The following is a 27,878-nucleotide window of genomic DNA, read 5'->3' on the forward strand; positions in this document are numbered from 1 at the left end:
GGCACGTCCATAGTGGGACATGGTCCAGAATAGTCCCACAGCGAGAGAGATTCTGATTCAAGTAGGGGTCTTTTGTGGGCTTTCTATGTCCTCTGTGGTTCAATCACGTTTTATTTAACAGCACCAAATCACAACAGTCACCTCAAGGTGCTTTATATTGTAAGGTAGACCCTACAGGTTCAAATAACTATCAGTGATATCTCATGTTTACCTTCACAACAGTCTCACCTTTATTTTCTCAAAGATCTCAAAGCATACAGAACACTTCTGCTGGTCAGCAACAAATATTTTTAACAGCTTTTGAGGTTTGAATTTAAAACTTTTTTCACAGCTAAAAAAACCCCCCAGAAAGCAGCAGAAGACAAAATCTGACCGATGAACATCTAATCCAATGATGCAGCTTTAAGTTTCTTTACATTATTTTGCAGGAATGCGTGATGTGCTGTTACAGTCTTGACTCTGTCAGCAGTGAACAAGTCTGATACTGAGTGGGCAGCTTCGACGCGCTCGGCGGGTCGCTGGGGTTTAGCTGGCAGCGGCGGGCGCCGTCTTGCTGCAGAGCCGTGCGAGCAGACCAGCCATCTGCAGCAGGGAGTTCACGCCTTCAGCTATCCGCATGTGGGTGTAGCCGATCTCCTGCAACAGAGAAACATTGAGATGGGACGAATCTGCGTGTAGAGTCGTTGTTAAAGGAACAGCTGAAACCTTTAGGAAGCGTGAAACTGCACGCCTGCTCGACTCAGACGGTCAGAAATGAGACAGAGTTTAAATGAAGTTACCTTTGAGTATAGTAACGGAAGAATCAGTCACAATACTCAGATTACCAACAGTTTTTACTTCAGTCACACATCTGACCTGGTAAAGTTGGTTTCTATTTTAATAACTTCAGATGTTTCCCACAAAAAATATAAAAGCAACTCAAAGTAGCCTGAAAGTACACCAAGAGTATCCCAGTGAAATTAAAATGTACAAAGATCCGTGAGCTCTGAAGCCAAGACTTGCTTCAAGAAATTATTTAGAATAAAAAGTAAACACAGGGATTTCTACAAAGCAGATTTCAACACTTGAGCTCCTCCAGCTCAGACTGAGCAGCAGCTTGAAGCTGCTGCAGTGCTCGACCGAAACGACGCCATAAAGTGCTCACGGGTTTCTGCCTAGAGACGAGCTGATGAGTGGGACTGATGGATGCAGACGGTCGGTCATGGTGAAGCCGTTTCACTCCTCGATCTGTTCCCGTCCTCACCTCAGAACAGGACAACATAAATAAATCATGGAAGCTGGAATGAGTTTCCGGGGAAGGAGGTGGCTGTGGAGAGGAAAGTCTGGATATCTCAGCTCTGACATTTGCCCTCAGGAACACGATCCAGGTAAAAATCAGTGTTTGGGTGCCTGAGCTCAGAAAGTTCAGGAAAATTCCCACTACGAAAACCTAAAACATCCAGATCTGTAACAGCAGCGGGGAGGGCGTCTGTCAGCCTGTCCTGTGGTGCTACCAGAGCAGTCCATCAATGGTGTTCAGCACTTTGTTTAAGCTTTCCTTAAATCAGTAGCCATCAGTAGAACTGCTCCTCAGTTATTATTCATATTTCCTGAGCGCTCAGATGTACGCAAGTGGCCACCGTCCGCCCAAGGCAGCAACCCAGCAGACAGCAGCATCGTCCTTCCTGTTTCTCTGCGTGACAGGAAGCTGAAAAGGAAAGCAGATGACAGCTGCTCGAACCAGCACAGTTGACAGTAATTTAAATTTAGAAAACAAACAGCGGTACGTGAGCCCAGTGAGAGTAAACAGGCGTTCAACTGCTCTACCGGAGCACTGAGTAATCACATCCTGCATGGGCGTGGCTTAGCAGCCGCTGACTTATGCCTGGGTGCCGCTCACAGTCACAGCCTTGCAAAGAGAAGCAGCTCTGAGTCCCGTCCCCTAGTTAACAGAAAACCTCCAGAGTGTGTGAACAGTGCTGACAGTCCCCCGCGGGTGACTCCTCCATCCATCCAGTCAGCAGGGGATTTCCCCGTCAGGTGACTCAGGAGGGAAATTCAGTCACATCTGGTGCTCTAACAGGGATCTTTGTACAGCAGCGTGAGACTTTACTTCCTGTTCTGTTGCGGAAGAAACCTTTGGTTGAAAGTTGGTTTCAGTTCATTGCCTACAGTGCAATAAAAAGCAATGAGTGAGGCGTTTCCTCTGAGTGAGCGTGGGTAAACAGAAAAACATGACCTCCCCGTCAGATGCACACTAATAAATCTGACCTCTGCTACTATTCTGAGCAAAGGGCTCAGACCCTGATCACATGATCTCACAGACCCGCTGGGCACGTTTGCATGTAAAAGTTCTCAGATGTATGCTGATCCTCATCTGTGCAGGACCTTCCAGAATCTGGAGTTCCACTCTGAAGTTAACAAGGAGCTGGTGCAGTGAATTAGTAACTGACACGCGAGTACCTCGCAGAGTCCTGAGCAACCTGCTGACGCTCCACGATGAACGTGATGAAATAAAGGAACTCAACTGTAAAAGATTTCAGTGATTTAACGTGAGCGTTTAAGTGAAAGCTGAGTCAGAAGTTACACCAAAAGAGGAAGCGGCCACAGAAGGACGCGCTCAGGGTCAGCAGCAGCATCTGTTCCACGCGGCAGGATTTCACCGTATCCAAGTAACATTAGGGTTAACTCTCGGGTTTCTGTACTCCGAAGGTGGTTCACTTCCTAATGGGGTAAATCGCCATGGCAACTTATACTGCAGACCAACAGGTATGAAATTATCGTCTACTGACCAATCAATTCTCCAGAAAAAGACTGTCATCACTCCTGGACGATTCTCTGCTGGGAGAGCAGGAGCGTCTGAGGAATTTGTGTTTGCCTGATCACTAACAAATGTTTACTTCTTTTTTTCCTGTTCGCAGCACAATCAGACACTTTTCTGTTAGCATTAACATCTGAGGTTGTGTCCAAATTCATGGGCTGCATCCTCCTGAGGACCCGGCCTTCTCTGTCTACGTGGGCCGGGTCCTCAGAAGGTCGGGTAGGCCGGAAATAAACAGATGTGAAATGGGACGGTCTAGCCTTCAGATTTGTGTCACCGCTGACTCAGTGGAGTTTAATGAACTCTGCCGTCTGCTCCTTGCTATCTAAAAATATAACAGGACACTGGCGTAAATTCTTGACTGTCTCGGTCAAGAATGTGGTGTATAAATGTAGTTCTACCTGCTCGCCCCCCGATGTCTCACACTTCTGTTTAATCAGTTTTCTGGTTGACGTTATTCAGCTGTGTGAAAACTAACTTTAATCTCAGCCAAACAGATTTACTCACGAATAAAACACTGAAAAAGCCAAACAGTAACATTTGTAGGTTGTCTAAGTGACTTATATATCACGTTTAACCTGAGTAGCGAAAGACAGCGATGATCTGAACATGATGTGCCGGAGTTGTGCCGTTCTCAACGACTTCAGTGACCCTCGAGCTCCCGACTAGCAATCGAGCTGGTGGGTAACAGACGACTCCGAAAACATCGAAGCACTTTTGCAAATATGCGATATCTTGATAAACCGAGCAGATATTTGAGGTTTACACAGCTACTTTCTCGCCTGAAAATATGAAAAGTTTATTTTGTGACCCAGAAAGAATAATAAGAGTAATTTTAATTTTAGTAGCGGCCGCCATTGTTGAAAACTGGAATTGGCTGGGCCGCGCTATGAATTCTGGGATATGGTGGGCCACGAAGGACACACCCGACCCATCCTTCAAATTCGGGGAAAAGGAGGACGCATTCGTCGGCTGCATTCGGAGGAGTCGACGAATTTGGACAGCCTTCGGCGCGTCGCTGTGACGTAATCGGTCTACGAATGCGGCCTCAGGAGGATGCAGCCCATGAATTTGGACACGCCCTGATACTAAAACAGAACAACTACACTCTCAACTCATATCTTGTACAAACACTATATTTGAATTCGGTTTATATATTTAATCTCAAAAGTGCATCATGCTGTGACGGGAATGTCCTTGAATTACTGTGGTGATGTATAAGTGTAGTTCTACACTGACTGCTTACCTGCTCTTCCCCGATGTTTGGTAAATGAGTCCAGATAACGACGCCTGCCTACGAACTCACTTCTGAAAACACTAATGGCGGCGTACAAGTGAAGGGCTTTATTTATTTTTATAAACTGCTGATGCTGATATAAAAATCTGCCTTCACAGAGCAGCTGCCATGTGCTGGGACCACCAGAGGTTTACAAGTTGTCACGATCAGCTGATTTTTTTTTCGGCGCCGTTGATGAACTCACCTTGATGAACTCCAGCTTCAGGTACTCGGCCATCTGGTAGGTCTTACAGACCCTGAAGATGTTCCCGATGATGTCCACTGGAGAGTAGCCCAGCGCCCACAGCTGCTCCACGACTTTGTAGGCCTCGTCGATGTTCCCGTCCACGCAGTGTCCCAGCATGCTTTTCACCATCAGGGGGTGGGGCTCGTCGCACACCTTAAACACGTTCTCGCTGTTGATGTAGCCAAAGCCGGAGTGAGTGGACTGCAGGTTGTTCAGCGCCTGGAGAGAAAAGGCCAAAACAAGTTCAGAAAATCCATGTTCAACCTCTGGGATGAGCGCCTGACTAAGCTCCGCCCCTCACCTGTCTCATGTCTCCCTGCGCAGTGAAGATGATGGCTTCCAGTCCATCGTCGGACACTGAGAGGCGCTCTTTCTCCACCACTTCCTGCAGCCGGACGAGGATCTGGCCATCGGTCAGTTTGGAGTAGCGCAGCACGGCGCAGCGGGACTGGATCGGCTCGATGATCTTATCGGAGGCGTTGCAGGCGAGAGCGAAGCGCGTCGTCTTCGAGTAGATCTCCATGATCCTCCTCAGTGCCTGCTGAGCTCCGTCTGTCATGCTGGGAGGATGGAAACGTCACAGAAACTGCTCTCAAATCAGCGTTCACGCCAGACTGACTATTTTACTGTCAAACAGCTTCGCCTACACCCCCACCTGCCCACCCACGGCCTGAGGTAACCCACGTCACTCAGGCCACTCACACACACAGACTCTATACTCGCATCAAGTCCTTTGCACTACTTATGTTTTTCTCCTATTTGTTGTTTATTACTGCACAGCGTGGAGCACCCATCATTTTTTTGTACATGTACAATGACAATAAAGGGCTATTCTATTCTATTCTATTCTTTACTGTCAAACAGCTGCTGCCGAGTCACATGTGATGGAGGGCAGGTGCAACTGAGCAGGTTGTCCGGCTGCATCTACGCATCAGTTACACCATGACTGATGTAAACTTTTTATTTTCATTCACAGCTTATATTAAGTTCACTCTGATAAAATGTAAAAAAGCCTAAATTTTTTTATGTTTTTTATTTATCATTCAATTATTAGTGTTGATATTATTCAAATATGTTAAAATGTTGTTTGTGCAAAATGTATATTATGACACAGAAGGAGCCGGTCCCCACCGTTATGGGACGATATCGATTTAATGTTTTTGATATCTCGGCGGACTAAAACCGATTTGTCCTACAGCAGCCACCGTAGCCAGGAGCACACCCTAGACTTGGAGGGATGAGAAAAGAACTCAGTTGACTGCAATCTACTCTACCTCTGATGAAGTGTGTGATGTCAGTAAAGTTTTACTTGCTTGTCTTTTTCACTCTGCACAAACGGACTTTACGACCGAAGGACCTCGGCTGAGAGATTTGTTGGTTTTTTGTGCTTTTTTAGAGAACAGTTGACTTTCGCCGTTGTGTGCAATGCAGTGCTACTGAAGCTTGACTCGTTCTGTGGCTTTCGTGGGAGCAAAGCATGTTTTCTGGAGCTTTCACAAAGACGGGGACCAAGAGACAAAAGCTCAGTGTGAACATGACCGACGAGGGCGCTGCCAGCAGATCTTTCTGCTGGCAGCGCCCTCGTACTTCATGTTACCTTGAAGTTTTAGCCGAAGTATTGGAATTTCCTTGTTTTTAAAAAGTCACTGCACGGCTTGCTTACCTGTCGGCTTCGTCCAGAATGATGATCTTGTGCCGTCCTTTGGGCAGTGTGACCTTCTGCTGAGCAAACATCTTGATCTTGTTCCTCACCACGTCGATGCCCCTGCAGATAAAAAGCTTACAGTCAACTCCCAGTCCACCAAACAACCAGAGGTCGTCCTGAGCGGCGCCTCACCTGTCGTTGGAGGCGTTCAGCTCCAGCACGGCGTCCTTCATCGAGGTTCCCAGCAGAGCGCGGGCCAAACACAAGATGCTGGTGGTCTTTCCAGTGCCGGGAGGACCTGAATAACAACATGCATGACTCAGCCAGTGTTTCCCAATTATCTGCCTGGTGGTAGGTGGTGATTATGCAGCACACATCTTTAATGACTTTAAAGCGTGAGAACACAATTCTTGGTTTTTTTTTTTAATTTTATTTTTTCTAATCCACACGGGTTCATATGTAGAAATATTCCCAGACTAATATTTGGTTAAATGTCCCTTAGCAAGCTGCACTTTGACCTGATCCTTTTAGTTGCCATCAACTAGCTTCTGTTATAACTGACTGGATGTGACCGCTGTGGTGAATTGGTGAGTTTCCTGATACAGGCTTTATTAGCCTGTTGCACAGAAGAGTGACAGGAAAGCAGAAGGAGAGAGAGGGGAAGACAGGCAGCAAAGGGTTCGGATTCGAACCTGGGCCAGCCGTCCTCAGCCATACGGCATATGGTCACCTGCTCATCACTGTGAGCTACACTGGCGGCCCCACAACCAACTTTTAAGTGTAGTTCAAAATTCTCAGAGTTGCGATCAGACTTTTGGAAAGACTATTCCTTAATGTTATCCAAAACTACTTTTGATGTGTGTTTGGGATCACTGTCCTGTTGAAACGCACAACTGTGTCTTAGTTTCAACCATCTAATTGATTTGATTTGAGATCAAGCTGACTAATTGGGAGATTGTCATCCTCCTTCATCCTTTGTGGAATGTACCAGTACCACTGGCAGCAAAACAGTCCCAGAGCAGGATGCTGCCATTACTAACGGCTTGACAGTTGGTGCAGTGTTCTTGGGTTTTCAAGCATCATATTAACTCCTACAAATATACCTCCTTTCATCGAGTCCAAACAGCTCAATCTTTGTCTCCTCTGACCATGAAATGCTTCTCCAGAAGGCATTTGGCTTGTTCATCTGGGCAGCTGCAAATTTCAGGTGAGCTTGAAGGTGTTGATTTTGGATTATGGGCTTCTTCCTTGGTCGTCTTAGTTCACGGAGATGCAAAACTGGCTTCACTGTGGACTGTGACACTGGTGGTCCAGCAGTTTCCAGCTCATGGCAGTGTTGTGCCACGACGGGTCCTGAGTTGTTCCAGAACATCCTAACAAATTTCCTTGCACCTGAGGGGAAAAGTTTAGGTTTTCCTCCAGACACATCTCCAACCTTACAACCTCGAAACTGCAGTTGTTTACAAATTACTAAAAGACAACTCTCCAACTTGTGAATTTACAGTTGTCCTTGTTAGAACTACACCGGGCTCTGAACATTCATAAATCCAATGAATGCATATATATTTTTAATTTTTACGTTTATTAAAGATGTATGCTGTACAATCATTTCATCTTGGAAAAAGAAAAGGTCAAAGAAATGAAAACCCTGAATGACCCTGATAGTCATACCTCTGATGACTGGATGCACAGCTGTATTTGGGATCTAGTTTTTTAAGTTGTGTGTGACTGAGCTCAGTCAAAGAAAGCGTGATCTTGGTCTTTAAAGTAAACCGATGAGGAACATAACACCATGTGTCAGAGATCTGTAATGTTGCATTACATTTTGGTAAAATGATGGTCAAATGTCCACCATAAAGAAGTTGTGCTTCTCAACTCTGAAAATGTGCTTTTTCCCCCCCCCCTGCAGGTACAAAAGTCATTTAGGAGTTTCTCAGCAGGTAATCAAACTTTTTGGTAACTTAGTTCTTCCTCGAAGTAGCTGTACTGTTTCTTCTCCTCCATACAGGCTTCCTGTAAATTAATCTCTAACCTAGCGGCAGCCTGGGGAGCACGTAACCCTTCCAACCCTGTGCATGAGAAGTCCTAACCGTGTAAAAGTCCTCACTGACCTGCGATGATTATGTTGGGGACGTTTCCCTCTCTGGCGAAGACCTCCAGCCTGCTCACCGTCTCCTCGTTTCCCACAATCTCGTTAAGCTTCAGCGGCCGGTATTTCTCCACCCACGGTAGCTCGTAAGCGCTCCCGGAGCCTTTAGACGAGGACTCTCCGGCCTCCGTGTCCGCCTTTTGTCCGCTTTCTGTGGGTTTCTGCTTACACTCAGTCTCCATCTCCACATCCATGATGTCTGTTTCTGCTCCCTGACAGCCCGCGAACGGAGGTTTCCCTCCCTGACAACAGCGCCACAGCAAACAAACTCCTCATTGGCTGAGTGTTTATGGGCGAAGGTCGTGATTGGCCAAGGAAAACCTCGCGATGTTTCACATTCACAACAGTATAAACGCGAGATGTTAATAAAAAACAAAAAAAAAAACGTTTCACGTGAAAACGAATTTATTTACTCTTTCAACTACATGTAATCGTATTTTTATTTTTTTATTTTTTTTATTTTTTTGGGGGGGTCTTTTCAAAATCCAATATGAATGATTTACTTTAAAAATGCAACGATTAGTCGATTATTTCAGAACAGAAACATACTGTTCACAACTTAAATAATCATTTTAGTAGCTTTAACTAAACATTTACTCATTCCTGCTCCTTTGTTATTGACATTTTAGGACCTTCTTGTCATGCTTGAAGTTTTTTTCCTTCTGTTTAAACAAAAATACATCAGTAATGCACATTTCTCACCGTTTTCTTGCTATTTTACATGAAGATTATTTACACGTTGTTTTCAGTGGCTGCACGTAGTTTTGAAATGGGTTGTATCCTTACACACAGGCACACTCATGCTCAGTATCAATTATTAGGTACACTGCAGTTTAAGTTGGTTCTAATGGGCCAAACGTGTTCCAGGAAAATTACACCAATACCACCACCATTATACCACCAGCAGAAGTCTGAACTGTTGACACAAGGCTGGATCCACGTTGTTTATCCCAAATCCTGAGCCAACCGTCTGAAAAACAAATCAAGGCTCAGAGCACGTAACATTTTTCAGTCTCAGTTTCGTGTTATTAGCTGACAGTATTGGTCTTCTGCTGCTGTAACTCATCTGCTTCAAGGTGTTGTGTATTCAGAGATGTTCTTTTACATGCCTCGGTCGTAACTGGTTGTATAACTTGCTGCCTTCCTATCAGCTCTGACCAGTGTTGGGTAAGTTACTTTAAAATAGTAACTTAGTTACATTACTAGTTACTTCTCTCAAAAGTAACTCAGTTACTTCAAGTTACTCGTTACTTTCAAAGTAACTAGTTACTAGGGAAAGTAACTTTGGTTTTACTCAGAATTCTCTTGTTAATGTGTTGCTTCCATAACTTTGCCAGTCTTCTAGCTTGCTTACTTGCCACAAGTGCACTGTGCCACCTACCAATAGAAAGGAAAAGATAATGTGCACATTTCCACGAGAGAAATCCCACGCCTGGACCGTCATTGACTGCTGCCATGATTCTAGCCTACGTCACAGCCTCATGTGCGCCTTTTACATCCAACACAAAAACTGCAGTTGTGGTGCTTTCGATTGTACTCAGAACTCGGAAATTCTGCCTTCTGAATAGGAAGATGTGGGTAACACCAGACTGCAGATGAGCTGCATACAGGGCTGGACTGGGACAAATAAATCGTCCCGGGCATTTTGACTAGAGAGCGGCCCACCATTATAGGAAAAATCATAAAGCCTTTGAATGATAATAAACACTGTTGTGACAGTGATGTACACTGTTCTGATGGTATATATGCATCAATCTATCAATCGTTTGTTGCAAGACTCAGATAATTATTTTTTAAAAGCGAGACATTTTAAATGAGAATAAGAAAGAAAAGTATTTCTTTGTGCCCCCCTCTCCCTGTTAATGCCCTACCTGCCCCCTGGCAACACTTTGCTAGAGCCGCCCCTGCACAGTTACCAGCTGTCAGCTGCTTAGAAAAGGATCCTGGTGTTATTTGTTTCTCAGAAACAGTTCATAACTTCCCTTCAACTCATTCATGTCACCTAAAAGGTAAACCTGTTTCTCCATCACCTGTTCAGCTCTGATGATTCAGTAAGGACATCTCCTGGTTTCATCTTCATGTTTCCCTCTCACCACATATCCAAACCAACATCATGACCAGCAGCTTTCCAGCTGTGGCTCCAGCAAACATCAGCTGATACTAGAAATTAATATTAAATAAATTCTAACAACAGCTGATCAAGCTTAAACGTGCTGCTGTTGTTTAGCGCGACATCCGCTGGTTTCCTCTTTCGGCGCAAAGTGGGCGATAAACAAACAAGAGAGACGATCAGCTGATCATTGATCAGTTTCATGATTGAAGTAGAAACGGGAGAGGGAGGGGGGAGAGAATGAAAGAAGAAGAGGCAGCTGTGCAGCAAAGACACAGAATAACTCCAGCTTTGTGTTTTTTTCATTGTAGCTGAATTACGGGACAAACTGTTCCTTTTCACCTCAATAAGAAACGCGTAATATTTTCTCTGAATACCAGACGGGACGGTTGGCAACTCTAATAACTTATGAACAAAATAAAGTTCAACATCATTAACTTCATAGCACCACCCAGCTGTATAGAAACTCCGTCATGCTAGCTAGCACGCAGTACGGAAAAAGTCAGAATAACGAAAATAAACTCCACCTACACTTGGTTTATATCTGACCCAGAGAGACTGCAGGTCATAACTTCTTACCTGAAGTTCAGTTCACACTCGGACCGGCGGCCGCCTCGGGTCTCTTTTCCTTCTGCGTCCCCTTTCCTTCATCCACCTGCTGGCCTCCACCACTTGCTAATGTTACTGAATCTGTGGAAGCTCCGCGATAGCCACCACACGAAGTAACGAATAACGAGCCTATCTAAATCCCAGTAACGAGTAACGCGTTCCCGGTTTTGGCATAATAACTAGTTACCGTGCTCGTTACCACAATAATAACGTAGTTACTGTAACGCGTTACTTAATAACGCGTTAGTCCCAACACTGGCTCTGACCTCTGGCCTCAACAACACATTTTATCCCAGAGAACTGCCGCTCACAGCCAAGATACAACACAGAACGGGACAAATTAAATCGATCTTCTCATTGAAATAATTTTCTTAATTTTTTGCTGTGTTCAATTTTAGTTTTATTAACTTAAAAAAATAAATTTATTTAAATGAATTATTTACGTTTGCTGCTATTTGTTTATGATTCTCTCCATATAAATTTTTATAAAAAATATATATTTTTCTTTTTTTTAAAATCTTTTCTTACTTATCTAAACGTAGTCTGTTTGTTTTATTTAATATTTTATTTTAATTTAATATATTAGTTTTGGTGTTTTGCTTCCCCTGCTGGTGACTCCGGGGTAGTTCGCGCGTCTCCTGCCGGAATTCGTCATCGTCCGGGTCTGAGCCGTTTCCTACTTCCGCAAACAGAGGGCTGCGAGCTTCCCCGTTTATCGGCAGATCAATGCGGCGGCGGACTTCTGCTTCTCATTTCCTGGCTCTCTTTAACATTTCCGACACCTCTGACATTTATGAGTGATTGATCGGCGTCATGACGGCCAACAGCCGCTGCTCCGCCGCGGAGTCCCCGGGCCTGGAGACCCAGCGACGTGAGATCGAGTCTCTTCTACGGGAGTGCGAGCTCCGCGCTGGGGAGAGCTGGTGAGAGTCCGACCGCCTCTCCGCTCCACACACACACACACACACAGATAAATACGGTGACAGGGCTAACGATTATCTCCACACGGGTAACGCTGCTAAACGGTGATTAACCGCTTTAACTGTGGGGTGGAGCAGCTTTGGTGTGGCTGCTGGAGTTTTTCTGGGACGGTTTAACGGCTCAATGCTACGTGTTAGCCGTGTTAGCTTATGCTAAGCAGGCAGACGTTGCTCTGACCTAGCATGCGCTGTTAACGTTAGCCTGTCGACCAGCTGTCTCCGGTGAGGCGTTCAGGGTCGCCTCGTATCCCCCGGATCGTGTTTTTATTTATCACCGAAGCCGAGCCGGTTTCAGTCCCAGTTTATTCTCCTCTGGGCGACCTCCTGCTCATTTAGGTGTTGGAATGCAGAGCAGGGCCGCCAGTAAATATTTTCAGTTTCATTTTCCAGTGAAGAAGGAAAGATTTAACTCTGTCACGACTGAAAGTGAAATAGAAAAATATGATTGAAACATTATCAGCAGGAATGATATTTGTAAATCAGCTGATCAGTCAGCTCTTCATCAGACCGGCTTTTCAAAATAGTCTAATTAGTTCGTCAAATAGTGACAATCTATAATTTATTAACCTGTTTGTGGACTCTGAGTTTTCATCTGTCTGGTCTCATATATACCGATCTCTGTCCACTTACTCACAGTTAATATTTTGCCCTTTTAAAAGGAAAGAAAGTTCCAGTGAATTAGCTTTAACACCCAGGTGAGGTGAGGACACGAGGCAGGAGTCTTTGTGGACTGTGATGTTCACAGAAGACATTGTGATTTGAAAGACAGGTGGCTGAGCTTAAGGTGCTCAGATCTTCACAAGGAGTGAGCAGGATGGGCGGGAGTGGAAATGAGTACACAAGCTCAAAGTTAGAGAGGCATGGTTGCGATGGTTTGGACACGTGCAGAGGAGGGATAGTTGATATACTGGACAAAGGATGGTGAAGACAGAGCTTCCAGGCAGGAGGAAAAGGGGAAGACCTCAGAGAAGATTGATAGATGTAGTGAAGCAGGACATACAGATGGCTGGTGTGACAGAGGAGGATGCTCAGAGGTGGGATGGGGTGGGCAGGAGGCAGATGATCTGCTGTGACGATCCCTTGTTAGGGGCCGACTCCACAGTGTAGTGGTTCAGACCGTTTGTGCACACAGCAGGAAACACAATTCCCTCTGGTGCCCACGAGGAGCAGCTGGAAGTAGCTTTATTTCTACGTTTTAGGCATCAAAAAGAACTTGGGTAGGCTATCATCACACATCCACGACAGTTTGTTTTTTCCTTGTTTGCTCGGTGAGATTAGATTTGACTGCACAAACAGGAGAAGCGTGCAAAGTCCACACCATGAAAACGTCTTGTTTCAGCCAAGTGAACTTAGCTGAGCAGAGAGTAAAAGCAGCGTTAAATGTTATTACAGCGTTTTTATTTTTCACCTTTTCTGGATGGATGGATAACTCTTCAGAGTTATTTCAAACTTCAGCAGACACTGAAGGATTCAGCGCTGTGTGAGTGCAGCCTTTATTAAACCCGGCAAGTCTTTGAAAACACGTTTTTATTTCGAGTTATTTCATTTGTAAAAAGCTTTCAGTGAAATATTGTTTTATTAAAACATTTAAAAGACGATGACGGTCAGTGAGAATTCTGCTGCGATCACAGAAAGTACCTTTAAAGGGAAACTCGGTGTGTTTACGGGTGCAGCGAGCTGCTGATTAACTGAAATGCTGATTGACAACGGCTGCATCAGACATGCGACAGGAAATAAACAATAAAATCCAGACGCTGGTTAGAACACGCCCCTCATCCCTTCACACTTGAAAAAACCCGACTTCAGGGTCTGAGAAGCAGAAGCACCGTGACTCTGCAGGTTTGTGGCGCTGCAGAGTCAGACGTCACCGGGATTTACTTTCTGTTCAATATTCAAATAAATCACAAAGCAGGCCAGCGGCTGCTCACAGGTTTACAGTGAGGCCATCCAGGCTGACAGTTTGATGCTTCTGCTCACATTTACTCCTGCAGGAGATCAGCCACAGATGGAAAATTATTTATCCATACAAGAAAGTGCCAGCTACATTTTTTATGAAGCGTCGGCAGGCAAAGCGGTTTTCTGTCAAACAGGAATAAAAGAATAATGAGTCCTTAAAAGCAGAACAGCACAGAGGCCGAGCGCTGCAGTCTAACCTCTGAGGACTGATGCTGCGATGGATTTTCATTCCAATCCAAACCATCAGATTTATTAACGCCTGCCACTGTGACGCTTCCTGCTCTGCTGCTTTGGTTTTAGCAGCTTTGGTTTCACATCTAATTTTGGAGCAGGTCGTGTCTCTGCTGCAGCTTCAAATATGACAGAAAGTCTCTGGTTTGATGAAAACAGGTTAGAAATGTGGGATCATGAAGTGATGACTACGTTAAGCTCCGGCTTTTGCTTCTGGCCGCAAAGAAAGCAGAAGAAATGCCAAACGTTAAGATCACCATGAATTTATTTTAGCAAAACATCCGATATTTGCTGCTTCTGGCGTCTCAGGAGCAGCGATGTCACACCAATGTGAACTGTTTACGGTGATTTATGTAATCTGTTCTTGATTTCACATTAGTGTGATTTCCCAGCCTGCTGCTTTTGTTTGGACTGTTCTTAAAAAGAAAATCCACTAAAATAAAACCGTGACAGAGAAATAATGTCTCTGACACATCATCCTGTCACTTCATTTTTAGGCAAAAATAATGAAAATAACGACTCATTCAAAGGTTTTGGTGCCTTCATCAGGATATTTTGGGGGTTTCCACATTTTGGTTGAAGAAAACAAATGATCAGCAGCCACTTTGTTTCTTTGTTTTGTTTATCAGGTATTAACTGATTATTTAAGTAATTCTTACTCCCATTCCTGGCAGTAATCTCAGGTAAGACGTCGATTCATTCGTGTTCGGCTGATTCGTTAGCGGTAAAGTTTATGATGGAGGCAGCAGTGTTTTATGAATGTGTCCTCAAAGAGCAGTGTAATAATGTGTGTGTGTGTGTGTGTGCTGTAGGTATGTGGTAGATCGCCGCTGGTTTGACCAATGGAAGGAGTTTGTGGAGACTGGAGATCAGAACTCGACGTCTTTCCCGGGTCAGATCGACAACGCGGAGCTGTTCGAGGGTCAGTTACGCTTCGTTTGCTTCAGCGAGACACAAAATGATTTGTTTCCTTGAGCGAAGTGTCGTGTCCTGCTTTCAGATCTGGACTCGTACCACCTGAAGGATCGTCTGGTGGAGGACGAGGACTTTGTGCTGGTGCCGGCAGAGGCGTGGCACAAGCTGCTGTCTTGGTACGGCATGGTGGATGATCAGCCGCCGCTAGAACGCAAGGTAACGTCACCACGCGCCGCGCGGTACCCTGAGTCCAGAATGAGAGCGGAGAGTTTTTGTTGGTGAGGTTTGAAACACATAACAATGAAAAACCTCCCCTGATGTAAATCTGGCTGCTCTCGTCTTCAAGGCGTCTCCTCGCACAGCTCTGCGCTGCTTGTAGTCTGGCTGCTGTGTTTACATCACTTCCTGGAATCCCTGTTTTGCATCTCTTTCTCACATCTGAGCGCCGCCGTCAGACTGAGGATCAGTGCTGACCCCCGAGGGCGGAGCAGCAGGGCAGGAACGTCACCGTGATCGTCACTCTCTCTGTTTCTCGTCCTCCGACTGTCAACGAGTTTTCCTGTAATCTCGTGAGAAAGGACGAGTCTTTTAAGCAAAACTAGTATGAGCTTGTCACTGATATGACGGGTGGAATAAAATGAAATGATACAGAAACAAGAGGGCGAATGAAAACGTTGACTTTTTTATTAAGCGGCCGGGATAACAGACTCGTGACATGCTCTCTTTTCCTGGTGAAGTTTGCGCATCGTTTTCATGTAACTTCCACGTAAATTCAGATATTTTAAATCATGATGGTCCCGATCCGTCCTTAGGCAAACATTTGTCTGCACGCCATCACCGTCTTTGTTCGCTACGTGACAGATTTGGCAAATTTGTCTGTTGACTGAAATAAAACTTCACGATGAAGACTCGTGTTTCTGATGAGAAGCAGCAGCAGCAGCCAGAGCTGCACGAGGAGGCGAGGAACAGCAGCGAGCAGAGAGCTTTATGGGCAGAGCCGTGAACTTTTACCATAATGAGTCTGCTGGCAGCCACGCTGTGGTGAGCCGACCCTCAACTGGTGACAGGAGGAAAGTCCCAGCAAAGTAAATCATTCGCTTGTGTGAAGCATTGGTTTAATGTTGGATCAAAGGGTAGGAAGCAATATTAGTAATGGTTATGGCTCAGACAGGTTAGTGTAGTGACAACTGTGTGTGTGTGTGTGTGTGTGTGTGTGTGTGTGTGTGTGTGTGTGTGTGTGTGTGTGTGTGTGTGTGTGTGTGTGTGTGTGTGTGTGTGTGTCAGGTGGTGGACCTGCCCAGCACTCTGAAGGTGGAGGTTTACCCCATCGAGATCTTCCTCTGCCTCCACAGCAACATGGAGAACGCCGTCACCACAAAGTTCAGCCGAACCGACAGCATACGTGAGTCCGTCTGTAGCTTTGTGTGTCGGCGAGGTTAATGCTAACGAGAGGAGAGGTTCACGTTTAATCGGCCTTTTCTCTCCCTAAAGACAAAAATGCTTCGTAGTTTAGTTACTTTCCCAGACTTTCTAAACCACACTCGTCCAAACCTGCCAGCTGCCGGTGCATCCATGTCATCCAGGTGACTGCATGTGGCAGATTACATGCACAGGAGCGGCTTCACACCGCGTGATGCAACAGAAACACAAACAAAGGCGGCAGACAGAGTTTGGAAACGAGTGAATAACCGCCTGGTAACAATGAGCCGATAAAGCTCAGGCTACCCAACCTGTTCTCAACCAACTAGCTGTGAAGGGGAGCTGCTGTCAGTTCATTCAGAGGTTACCTGTTTAGGTAAGGAGAAGGCGGGACCTGCTTTACATGTGAGCTCATTTTCTTTTTATGAATCAGATTCAGTTTTAGAGCAAATTTGACAGCAGCAGCTGTGAAGCTGTGTGATAAATACATATGTACAGTGATAAAGAGGTCACTGCTTAGTTACTTATTACTGAGGAAAACTGAAGCCTGTGAAAGGTCGTCTCTCTACAAACGAATAACTCAGAAAGATTTAAAGACTAAACCTGATGACATTCACTCATGAAACTTCACCTGAGGACAGATTCCTCCGTCACCACATACAAAGTCACGCTGCGCTGCAGTTTGTTGGGTCGCAGCATTAATTAAAGGAAGTTTAACTTCCGCGGCGTTGCAGAGTTCTCGCATCAGTTTCAGTGCTGTGGTCTCTCTGTTTCACGAGCAGGAAGGGGGCGGTTCATCACGAGCGTCGTGCTAACACGTGTTCGTCTTTATGTTAACAGGAAGCTGATGTCAGGGGCAGAATATGTTCCCCTGAGGGTTCGCGAACAGCTGTTTCAAACACGGTGCTTCGTGTGTGTGTGTGTGTGTGTGTGTGTGTGTAGACTTGATCCAGAGGGCGATGTGTCAGGCCTTCTCGGTACCTCCGGGCTCAGAGTGCCGCCTGTGGATGAAGAGTTCGGACAGCAGCTGCGAGCGTCTTAGGAACGTGCACATGAGCGTGCTGGACGCCTGCTTGAGCTCGGGGATGGTGAGCATGACGCTACAGTCTTAACGTCGCTGCATGTGTGGAATAATTCTCCTCATAGCACCACTCTAAAATAACAAGCTGTCCACCTCAGAGATAAGCTGGAACATGCCTGTGTGTGTGTGTGTGTGTGTGTGTGTGTGTGTGTGTGTGTCAGACGGTGATCATGGAGACGAGGAATGCAGACGGCACCTGGCCGAGCTCCAGGCCTCAGATCATGTAAGCGCACTCGCCTCTCTCGTCGCTGTCATCGTTCTCCACGTTCCGTCGTCTCTGCTTTTCTTCACCTGCTTACTTTGAGTTTTTTTGCAGGAATTTTTTTCTTGTTCCTTTTTTTATTTGTCATTTCCTCATCTTTGATTTCACCTCTTCCTGTTTGGAGAAGTTGCGTGATACCATCACCATCGTGATGTTTGTCTGTCGCTCTCTCACACACTAGATGTCACAAAAAGTGTTAAAATGCTTCCTTCATTGACTCGACTGTTGATCTGAATGATGAAATGTTAGGACAGCTGTGCGCTTTAATGAATTCAGCTGGTCCGAGCATGTTTCAGCTGACTTTCCCACATATTTGGTCAGCTGACCCTTTGTTTTGGTTTCCTGTTCAAGAGCAAAAAGGCGTTTCTGTCACCGTAACGCTGCTCAGGTGTTGTAAATGCTCCCGTGTGCGAGTCTGCGGCTGACTCTGTTCTCGATTGCAGGAGGAACTCTGTGGAGGAGCAGGACTCGTACAGAGGGCAGCCGGGCGTCTGTGGCCTCACCAACCTGGGCAACACCTGCTTCATGAACTCAGCGTTACAGGTTTAAACTGATCTTTTTTACTTTGGTTGCTACACCAGACACATGGATCATGTGACAGAGAGAGATGTCACATGGCTGAGCAGGTGACGTCCATCAGGGCGGGGCCTGGGTTGGACTCCAGCCGGGACCACTGACACAAATACCTGATACTTGCGAGTGCCAGTCAGGAAGTGCAGTCCAGACCATCAGCACCATTTGTATGAATGCAAACCCAGCGCTGATGATGTTGCTGCGTCGAACATGAATGAAAACAGGACGCTGTGATTCACAAACCTTTTGTTTTTATCTTCTGCTGTAACCAAATATGTGTTTTTGTGATTTTACACGGCGTCCCGACGTGTTCTGTTTTTATTAAGTATGCAGTGACTTGGTGGTCGTGGCAGAGGCTGCAGGTTTCTTCCTGTTCAAAGGGAGTTTTTCTTCCCACTGTCGCCAAAGTGCTCATAGGGGGTCATATGACTGTTGGGTTTTTCTCTGTATGTGTTATTGTAGGGTCGACCATACAGTGCAATGAGGCGACTGTTGTTGTGATTTGACGCTGTATAAATAGAATGATTTGAACTAGTTTAGTTTGTAATTGGACATTAGACGCTTTTCTTCTTCTTCCAACTTGTGGTTTGTCGTTTGTGCTACGGTCCCGCTCGACTAGAGAACCAGATTAGACTTTTTTGTTAGACTGAAGCTTGTTTTCATTTTGGCGCCTTCAGTGAGAGACGTTTGCTTCTCTTTCACTCGTCACTCTGACTGCAGCTTGAACGCCGACACGTGTGAGCTGCTCGACACTGAAATGATGCATTTGGCAGCTGAGTGTTCAGGTACTGTTGAACATGTGCAGGGTGTGAACCTCAGAATAAAGCGCAGGGTTCGTCCAGACATGTGTAACTGTCTAAATATGGCACAGACTGTATGTTTTGGTTGTTTTGTAAAATAGTCACATAAAGGTTTTCTGCATTTCCTGGCAGAGGTGAAATGCTGCAGCGTCTTCCTCCCTGTGTCTGATCCCTCTCGCTCTGTAATTATGTTGCTCTGACGGCGAGCTTTGTGAAGGAAATCCCTGGTTCATCAGAACTCGAGGACATTTGTGCATCGTTGAAGTTCTCTAACTGGATTTTAGCAGTTTGTTTCGCAGCGAGTCATGAAACCTGCTCGGTGCATAATTAACACCTGTGTGGTGTCAGTGTTGCTCCTTGGATTTCACTTGGAGCTGAGCTTCGGTTTAATATTCACTGAAAACATCACTTCATGCACGAGAACACTTTTTTAACGTTTTAATCAGATGACATCACTGCAGCGTGCTCTGACCAGGCGGCAGCAGCAACGTTCTTGTGTAAAATAATAAAAGCAAACAGTCGTCCATCTCTGTGTAGTTTTATCCCCGGACTAAAGGATCTTTGCAGAACTCACGGTTCAAACGGTTTTCCTCTGGCCCTCGAACTCCTCAGTTTATCCTCGGGCTTAAGCAACTGTTTCAGCTCCTCCCCCCTTAAGCTAACTCTGTTCTGATTGGCTGCCCATCACTAACAGATGTGTAGTAACTCCTCGTGTCCTCGTCTCTCTGCAGTGTCTGAGTAACACCCCGCCCCTGACGGAGTACTTCCTGCAGAACTCCTATGTGGATGAGCTGAACTTCACCAACCCTCTGGGAATGAAGGGAGAGATCGCCGAGGCCTACGCCGACGTCATCAAGCAGATGTGGTCAGGGAGGCATTACTCTGTGGTGCCGCGCGTCTTCAAGGTAGCCGCACGTTACCCTGACAGGTGTCCCGTTACACTCGGGTGTGTTTCACCCGTCGAGCCAAACAAACACACTGACGTACCCTAAAGCTGAGGCTGCGACGCGTCGTCCAGAAGAGCCGGAGTTTGTGACTCGGCACGACAGAAATGACACAAACTGACCTGAAAACATTTTAAATGAACATTTTAAGTGTGATTACATTTACACAGGAAACTAAAACAGATATAAACACAGACTTTATTATCCCACCTATTACAGCAGGACAAGCAACAGGAGGAAATGTGAAATCAGAGATTTAGTAGAAAACTTTTGTCTCTATTTTGTTCCCAATTGAAGGAAATGTCATGAAATCCCAAATAAACTAAACTATCAATGCAAAACAGAAAAACTCAAAAAGTAAATGCATAAGTTCAGTGAAGTGAAAGTCAAATGCTTTATTTTCATGTCCCAAAACTTCTCTGCTACTCTCAGTGTTTTACAGAGCACATAAATATCTAAATATATACTAAAGGACGTGTGCACATATTAGTAGGCTGATGTTTCTGCAACTAAACTAAAACTTGAAAAATGAAACATTAACATCCCAAATGTACTGAAGGAAGAGCAGAAAGCTACAAACGTAGAAATACTTCTTGAATTTACTTCTTTTTATTTACTTAAGTAAATTGTAGTAAATTCACATGCAGTGGTGTTGGGCGTAGGTGAGAGACTGGGGGGCAGGGAGTAATCTCAGTCTGTGTGGCAGAAGCTTTGGTCTGACTGAAGTGGTACGTTTCCCTGCTTCCTGTTTGTGTGCAGACGAAGGTGGGCCACTTTGCTTCTCAGTTTCTGGGCTACCAGCAGCACGACAGTCAGGAGCTGCTGTCCTTCCTGCTGGACGGGCTGCACGAAGACCTGAACAGAGTCAAAAACAAAGAGTACATCGAGCTGCGGGACGCCGATGGGCGTCAGGACCAGGTGAGCGGTGCCAGAGCAAAGGCGTGTGATGGGCTTCATTTCACTTCCTGTCTTTAAATTTCACCTTTCAGTCATTTTCTATGTTTGAAAGCGTCTTCGTTGGTTTTAGCTGTGATCAATTCAGCTCCTGTTTAATCTGACAGGAAGTGGCGGAGGAGGCGTGGCGTAACCACCTTCGGCGGAACGACTCTGTGATCGTCGACACTTTTCACGGCCTCTTCAAGTCCACGCTGGTCTGTCCAGAGTGCCACAAGGTTTCTGTGACCTTTGACCCATTCTGCTACCTGAGCGTCCCGCTTCCTGTCAGCAAGGAGCGTGTCATGGAGGTGTTCTTCGTCTCCCTGGACCCGTACGCCAAACCTGTCCAGGTAACCGCTCATCACTGACCGTGGTCGTGTACGTCTCTGCAGTTACACTGAATAAATGTTTCTGGTCTTTGGTTCTCCTCTTATCCAGGAAAATTCTAACTTCTGTGATGTGTGTGTGTGCGCGCGTGCGTGCGTGTGTCTGCAGCATCGTGTTGTGGTTCCTAAAGCAGGAAAAGTGTCCGACCTCTGCTCAGCTCTGTCAGAGATGACCAGCGTGCCGCCCACTCAGGTCAGTGTGTGTTCAGAAGGTTTCGGTTCGGTTAAACACACTTTTAACCTAAACTGAAGATTGTGATCACGTGCAGATCAAAAGTGGTTTCACTGGCTGCACATTAATCCAGCCTTTGTATGTTTCTGGCTTCAGTTTGTAACGTGTGAACTCTGTCAGGGCAGCTTGGCACGACTCAGTTCAAAATAATCCTTCTTTATCTTACACTGGGCCTCATTTCATCCTGTATGAAGCAGACTGTCCCTTAAAGCTCCTCCCCCTGACTTTGTGTTCCAGATGGTGGTCGCTGATGTCTTCAATCATCGTTTCTACAAGATCTACAACATGGGCGAAAGTCTGAGCGCCATTCTCGACCGAGACGACATCTTTGTGTAAGGAAAAAAAATCAGTCCTCTAATGACCAAACACAAAAGCCTTTCTGTGACTCACCTGCTGAACCCGTGTTCAGGTACGAGCTGAGCGTGCTGGAGGAGCAGCCTGAGGAGCAGGTGCTGCTGGCGCTCTACCTGAGAGAGCGCTCGCACTACAGAGACTACGGCTCGGGCGGCGGCTCGTACGGCACGTCGCTATTCGGACACCCGCTGCTGCTCAACGTGCCGCGCAGCAGCTGCAGCCAGGAGGCGCTCTACAACCTGTTCCTGCAGAGACTGGCGTGAGCAGAACGCACACACACACACACGCACGCACACGCACGCACGCGCACGCACGCACACACACGCACACACACGCACACAGTTTTTGAATATACTGAGTTTTGCTGGGCGGTGTCGCTGTGTGTGCAGGCGCTACGTGCGACTGCCTGATCCGTCTGAGGAGTTGGAGGAAGAGGAGGAAGATGATGAAGAGGAGCTGTACAAGACTCAGACCAACGGCATCAGTGATGGTATAAATCTTTACTTTCTGGTTCTGAGGTCTGATGCTGCCTTTCGTTTCATGTTGTCATACACGTATTTGTTTGGCTCCTGCAGTGTTTTTTTAACTTTTCCTCGAGCAAATATAAAAAACGCTGACACAACGACACAACGCGTTCGTGCGCTTTTCACACGTTTTATCTGGGCTGAGTGAGCTCTGCAGCTGCTGCTTTTGTGTTGTTTTCTCAGATGACGAGCAGGAGGAAGTGGAGCCTGCTGGCCCGTCCCAGACAGATTACTCCTGCGGTGACGCGACCCCCAACAGGAAATCAGACGGCAACACAACAGAGCCACAGGCTGAGGAGAACCACATTCAGCCTTTACCGGACCACGGAGACCCCGGTGAGAACAGTAACGGCTCCCAGAGCCAGACGGAGCCCGGCTGCAGCGGAGACGCCAACAGCGCCGATGACATGGACCCCGGCGAGCAGTCGAGCGGTCCCGCAGGAGCCGACCGCAGCTCAAAACCTCCAGCGGAGCAGCCTCATGAGCCAACAGAGGAAGAAAATGAAGAAGACAAGCAGGAGGAGGCTTGCTCTCCCAGCCCGCCAGCCAATGAGCATCCGGCTAAGAGGAGGGCGTGTCACGTCAGGAGGAAGCGTCTGTTCAGCATCCAGGCGGTCAACTCCAACGGGACGACCGAGAGGGGGATGGGAGAGGGAGGAAGCGCCGTGTCCTTCAGCTGTGAGTGTGAACGCACAAACACAACCTCTGTGACATCACACTGATGTCACTCATCAGTGCGATGATGATGATGATGATGATGATGATGAAAGAGCCTCAGATGAGAATGAATCAGAATAAAATGAAAACATCTGAGTGGAGCCATTTGCTGCCCCTCAGTTCAACCTTCAAGTAAGCTTTCTTCTGATTGGCTGCCTCTGCTAAACAGTAGGTTTGAACAGCAGATGGGCGGAGCACAGCTTTCGGCTAATGGGGATTATTGGTAGTTACTGGAAACTTGAACCATGCTTAACATGGATCAGTGCAGCAGGAAAGCAGAATAACCATGTTATCAGACGATGTCACATCCTGTCGTCAGCGTATCAGCGTAGCTCACGCTTCCTTTGTCTCTGCAGCTCAGCCCTACGTGGCCATCGACTGGGAGCCCGACATGAAGAAGAGATTCTACAACGAGAACGAGGCTGAGGTCAGCGCCAACATTTAACCCTCGATAAAGCACAGCCTGTATGTAACACATTCACAGGGCGTGTTCTGAATAACTGAGGGTCATGTGTTCAAATACAAGTGGCACTGAGTGGGTCACAAAAACAACATGACCTTATCTGTTGGTTCATTTAGAGACTGATCTGAATTATCTGGTGTCTGGTCAGTGGTTTAAACAGAGGCTCTAAACATCCAAGGTACAAGAACAGCATCCCTGTAACATCTTAACAGGCTGAGTGGTTTGAGGACGTAATTTAACACACAGGTGCAAACAGAAGGACTCTGACTGCGATGAAACCTGAATGACAGACGTTTGACACTCATTTGTCTTCTTGCACCTCTGACATTAAAATCTGTCTTTCCTCCTCCTGTGTAGAAGTACGTGAAGCATGCCAGCATGGAGGTCCCTCAGCAGCACATGACTGTTCAGCTGCAGCAGTGCATCGAGCTGTTCACCACTGTGGAGACGCTGGAGGAGGAGAACCCATGGTAACACACACAGACACAGTAGTGAGAGTCTGAGGAGAGCTGACCACACAGAAACCAGTGAGAAGTAAACTGGGGGACAAGCTCGATTAAAAGACTAAATACTCTGAAGGTTTCACCTGTTTCAGGTAAAGACCAGCACGAAACATCTGCGTCTGTAACGTCCAGATCCAGGGTGGAGCTTCTGTCCCGAGTTTGAAAAGCAGATGCCGTCCACGTTTTCATTTCAGTGGTGTTAATTTAAGCTGCTGTGGTGCTGGGTGATCGACCTCGCCCAGTGCCCTCTAGTGGTAGCCCTGGAGTCAGATCACACTTTCAGTCCAGTCAACAAAAAGAGTGTGGGCATGCTTCAAGGTTTTACATTCATCAACATGTAAAATCTGATGAACTGAGATGCTGGGCAGCATGGTGGTGCAGCGGGTAGCAAGGCTGCCTCACAGCAGGTCCTGAGCTTGAATCCAGTCGGGGTTCTCCCCGATTACTCCGGCGTCCTCCTGCCTCCTGCTTGATTAACCCAGCAGCGGCGTCCCCGGCATGATGAGATATTCTTTGTTTGCTGTTGTTTTGCTTCTTTGACTGAATGATGAAAACCTGTCATTCAAAGCAGCAAAATAACACTCAGGAGTCGCAAGTTTGATTCCCATCCGGTATCGAAAAAGGGTCCTGGCTAGACGCCCCGTGCTTAAAAAAACAACAACCCCTGAATGTCGCGGCTACATCTGCAGCCTGTCCGCAGTTGGGACACAAGCATTTCACTACATGTTCAGTATATGTTGTACTGCGTATGTGACAAATACAATTTGTATTGTATTAAAAACCTTTACACTGCACAGCTTTACTGCAGATACTCACATCTGCTCCGTGTGTGCGCTTCAGGTACTGTCCGGTGTGTAAGAAGCACCAGCTGGCCACAAAGAAGCTGGATCTCTGGTCTCTGCCAGAGGTTCTCATCATCCACCTCAAGAGGTTCTCCTACACCAAGTTCACCAGAGAGAAGCTTGACAGCATTGTGGAGTTCCCCCTCAGGTACACGCACGCACGCACACACACTGATGGAGGAGTCGCACACTGAAAGCTGACATGTTCATGTTACAGAGACCTCGACTTTTCCGGCTTCCTCCTGAGGAAGACTCTCTCCAGTGAGGAGCCTCCGAGCCGCTATGACCTCATCGCCGTGTCCAATCACTACGGAGGACTCAGAGATGGACATTGTAAGTTTGTCGTTCATGTTGTGGTCAGCGATTTGTTTGTCGCATGACTACATGACTTTAACCATCACGTGTTTCTGCAGACACCACCTATGCGAAGAACAAGGACAACGGTCAGTGGTATTACTTTGACGACAGTAAAGTGACCTACGCCACAGAGGACCAGATCGTGGTCAGTACCCCCGCCCCCACGCACACACCTGTTCAGTCGGATTTCACTCTGATCTTGTCACCTGACTAATGATCGTTGGAAGCAGCAGCGCGTTGTCTTTATTTGAATCACACCAACGTAATGTTTGTCTGCGTCTCTCCTCCCACAGACCAACGCTGCCTACGTTTTGTTCTACCAGCGACAGGACAAGATCAGAAAACCCACACTGCCCGCCCCCAACACAGGCCCCACCTCCTCCAGCCAGACGTCCAGTGACACTGCTTCCTGCAAAGACGACGAGGATGCCGCAGAGCTGGGCGCCGCCTCCAGCATCACTATGGAAACAGAATGATTGAGTAATTTGGTTTTCTCCATCAGAGCAGCCTTTTCTTTGGTTTTCGTCTTTATTCTTTTAGAATTCTCAGTCTATTTATTTTTTTAATTTTATGGTGACGACACTTGAACTTCCTCTAACGACGTCTCTTCATTCCAAGTTTCCAAAAGCAGGAAAAAGCACATCAGCAGGCGGAGCTCGCAGCTCCTCCTCTGCTCCTCCTCCTTCACCGTGAACTCTCGACACTCAGGTAGTTTGGTGCACAAAGACTGAAGGTGACGTTTGCTGGAGGGCGGAGCTTAAACTCACACCTGAATACAGAAAAGCAGTCTGCTTCCTGCTTCAGGGAGGAACTGAACTCTGGCATTTAAGCTCTGACTGTTCACATTTATAAGTTCATCTCCTCTTGACTCAGTTTTTGTAATCTGACATTCAAACGTTTGAAAAGCTGTTTAATTAAAATCATTTGAATTTTTCTGGATGTCTGATGCTCGTCCAGGTTGGGAAGACCAAACTCCAGATTAGCGCGCATTCGGGAGACTCTTTGGCCAATCAGCAGCAGTTCTGCAGTCAGCTGACTTTTTCTTTTCCTTAAACTGTATATAAAAGACAGACAGTCTCATTATAATCACGAGCGAGGCTTGAGCAGCGTTTAGTGAGGCCGCAGAAAGTCGCCCCCTGGTGGTCGTTAGAGGGCCGATTTAAAATGCCAGCATTAGTTTCACTTTCACACATTGTTTTATTTCTGCGGTCATGCCAACGTCTGCGAGATTTACCACTAACAGAGGTCAGAGGTCACCGCACACTTTCACCTGCACTGAGGTCATTCCAGTTCATGTTTTTTCCCTCTTTCCCTCAACAAACACGATGCCGACGGGCACTGGCGAACGTGCCCACCAGCATTCGTTTATCTGGGGTAAACCTCGCAGACACTCATGCGTCAGCTGACTGAAGAGGCCGCGCTGAGTGCAGACGAGTTCACGTTCACATTGTTGCATTTTCCACATTCAAAGTTTTTACAATTATTCAAGCTGAGCGAGTTCGAAAAGCCAGTTTCTCGTAGCAAATGTTTGAGGCAGAAATGAAATAATAAAAGTTTTTAAGGTCATCTTCCTAAGACACGTTTAGGAAACGAGCACAGAGATGGTTTCAGTTAAAGCCTTAATTCGCGAGCAGCTCAAACCTGCGACGACCTTTTGTATTTGCTGTAAAGTGTTCGTAGATGCACTGATTACAGCTTTGATCCGAGTCTAAAACAGGCCAGTCTTTTCTTAAGTTGTTGATTTCACAGCGAGTTCATGCTGAATCTGATTTAACAGAACTAACGATGATCAGACTGACTTTATGATATTAATGCAGTGATTTTTTTTTATTGTAAGCGCCTGTAAAAACGCCATCCTCTGAACTAAAGGACTGAAGTTTGTTTTTCCCTCCGAGTTTCGATTCGTCCTGAAGCGCAAACATTTGTTGATCTGACATCGTTTAAAAATCCAGCTCTGAACTGCAGCTCAACGTCGACCTACGACAGATAAAACTATTAAATACTAATCCATAAAGCACAGTTTCACTTCCTTATTTCTTCTTTCTAAACAGGCACGCCTCAGTCGCTCGCTGAAGGGGGTTGTGGGTAATCAGAGGATCAAACAAAGCTGTCAGGGATGAGAAATGAATTTTTCTCTGTATATTTTGGTCGTTTTGTTTCGGGTATTTATTGTTTTAATGGAATAATTGCAGCTGTCACATGACTACGGTGGTGTGGGACATTTTTCGTATTTATACGCAAACCTTTGATTCAGGCTGAAAACACAGGACGGGTGTGCGCGTGCAGAGGCGGGCGCAGAGCGAGCTGCTCACTGATTTTTAAACCAGCGCTGTGTACAGTATTTTTGTATTGTAAGTAATGTAAGATTAATATGATCATTCCTGGGTGGAGCAGCAGGGAGGCTTGGGGTGATTTCTTTCTTTGGTCTTCCTGTCAAATATCAGATGAGAATATTTTATTGTACTTCAATCTTTTGATATGAATAAAACACGATTATTACCAGACATCCAGTTTTTCTGTACTCTTGGCTTCTGTCTCGTTATTTTAGCTTTAATTGCGTGTGTGAC

At 46.2% G+C, this 27,878-nt stretch overlaps 2 protein-coding genes across 2 annotated transcripts; one reads left to right on the forward strand and one right to left on the reverse strand.

Moving 5' to 3' along the window:
• Positions 1–206: 206 nt before the first annotated feature.
• On the reverse strand, positions 207–8,439 carry rfc2 (replication factor C (activator 1) 2). The gene is made up of 6 exons (XM_004567534.6): positions 8,080–8,439; positions 6,161–6,266; positions 5,987–6,088; positions 4,625–4,883; positions 4,282–4,542; positions 207–636 (listed from the first exon to the last, which is right to left on the reverse strand). The coding sequence occupies exons 1-6, from the start codon at positions 8,309–8,311 to the stop codon at positions 526–528; spliced, it is 1,071 nt and encodes a 356-aa protein (XP_004567591.1). The 5' UTR covers positions 8,312–8,439; the 3' UTR covers positions 207–525.
• A 3,025-nt stretch (positions 8,440–11,464) lies between these two features.
• On the forward strand, positions 11,465–27,815 carry usp11 (ubiquitin specific peptidase 11). Its single transcript, XM_004567535.5, has 21 exons — positions 11,465–11,759; positions 14,816–14,925; positions 15,004–15,134; positions 16,203–16,320; positions 17,280–17,425; positions 17,580–17,641; positions 18,124–18,223; positions 19,785–19,958; positions 20,757–20,915; positions 21,059–21,283; positions 21,429–21,512; positions 21,789–21,883; positions 21,961–22,164; positions 22,295–22,395; positions 22,613–23,107; positions 23,503–23,573; positions 23,967–24,079; positions 24,953–25,102; positions 25,172–25,287; positions 25,368–25,456; positions 25,605–27,815. Exons 1-21 carry the CDS (start codon positions 11,650–11,652, stop codon positions 25,785–25,787), a joined length of 3,036 nt encoding a protein of 1,011 aa, XP_004567592.2. The 5' UTR covers positions 11,465–11,649; the 3' UTR covers positions 25,788–27,815.
• Positions 27,816–27,878: the final 63 nt, after the last annotated feature.

Source organism: Maylandia zebra, linkage group LG20 (assembly GCF_041146795.1).
Source record: "Maylandia zebra isolate NMK-2024a linkage group LG20, Mzebra_GT3a, whole genome shotgun sequence".
Taxonomy (NCBI): Eukaryota; Metazoa; Chordata; class Actinopteri; order Cichliformes; family Cichlidae; genus Maylandia; species Maylandia zebra.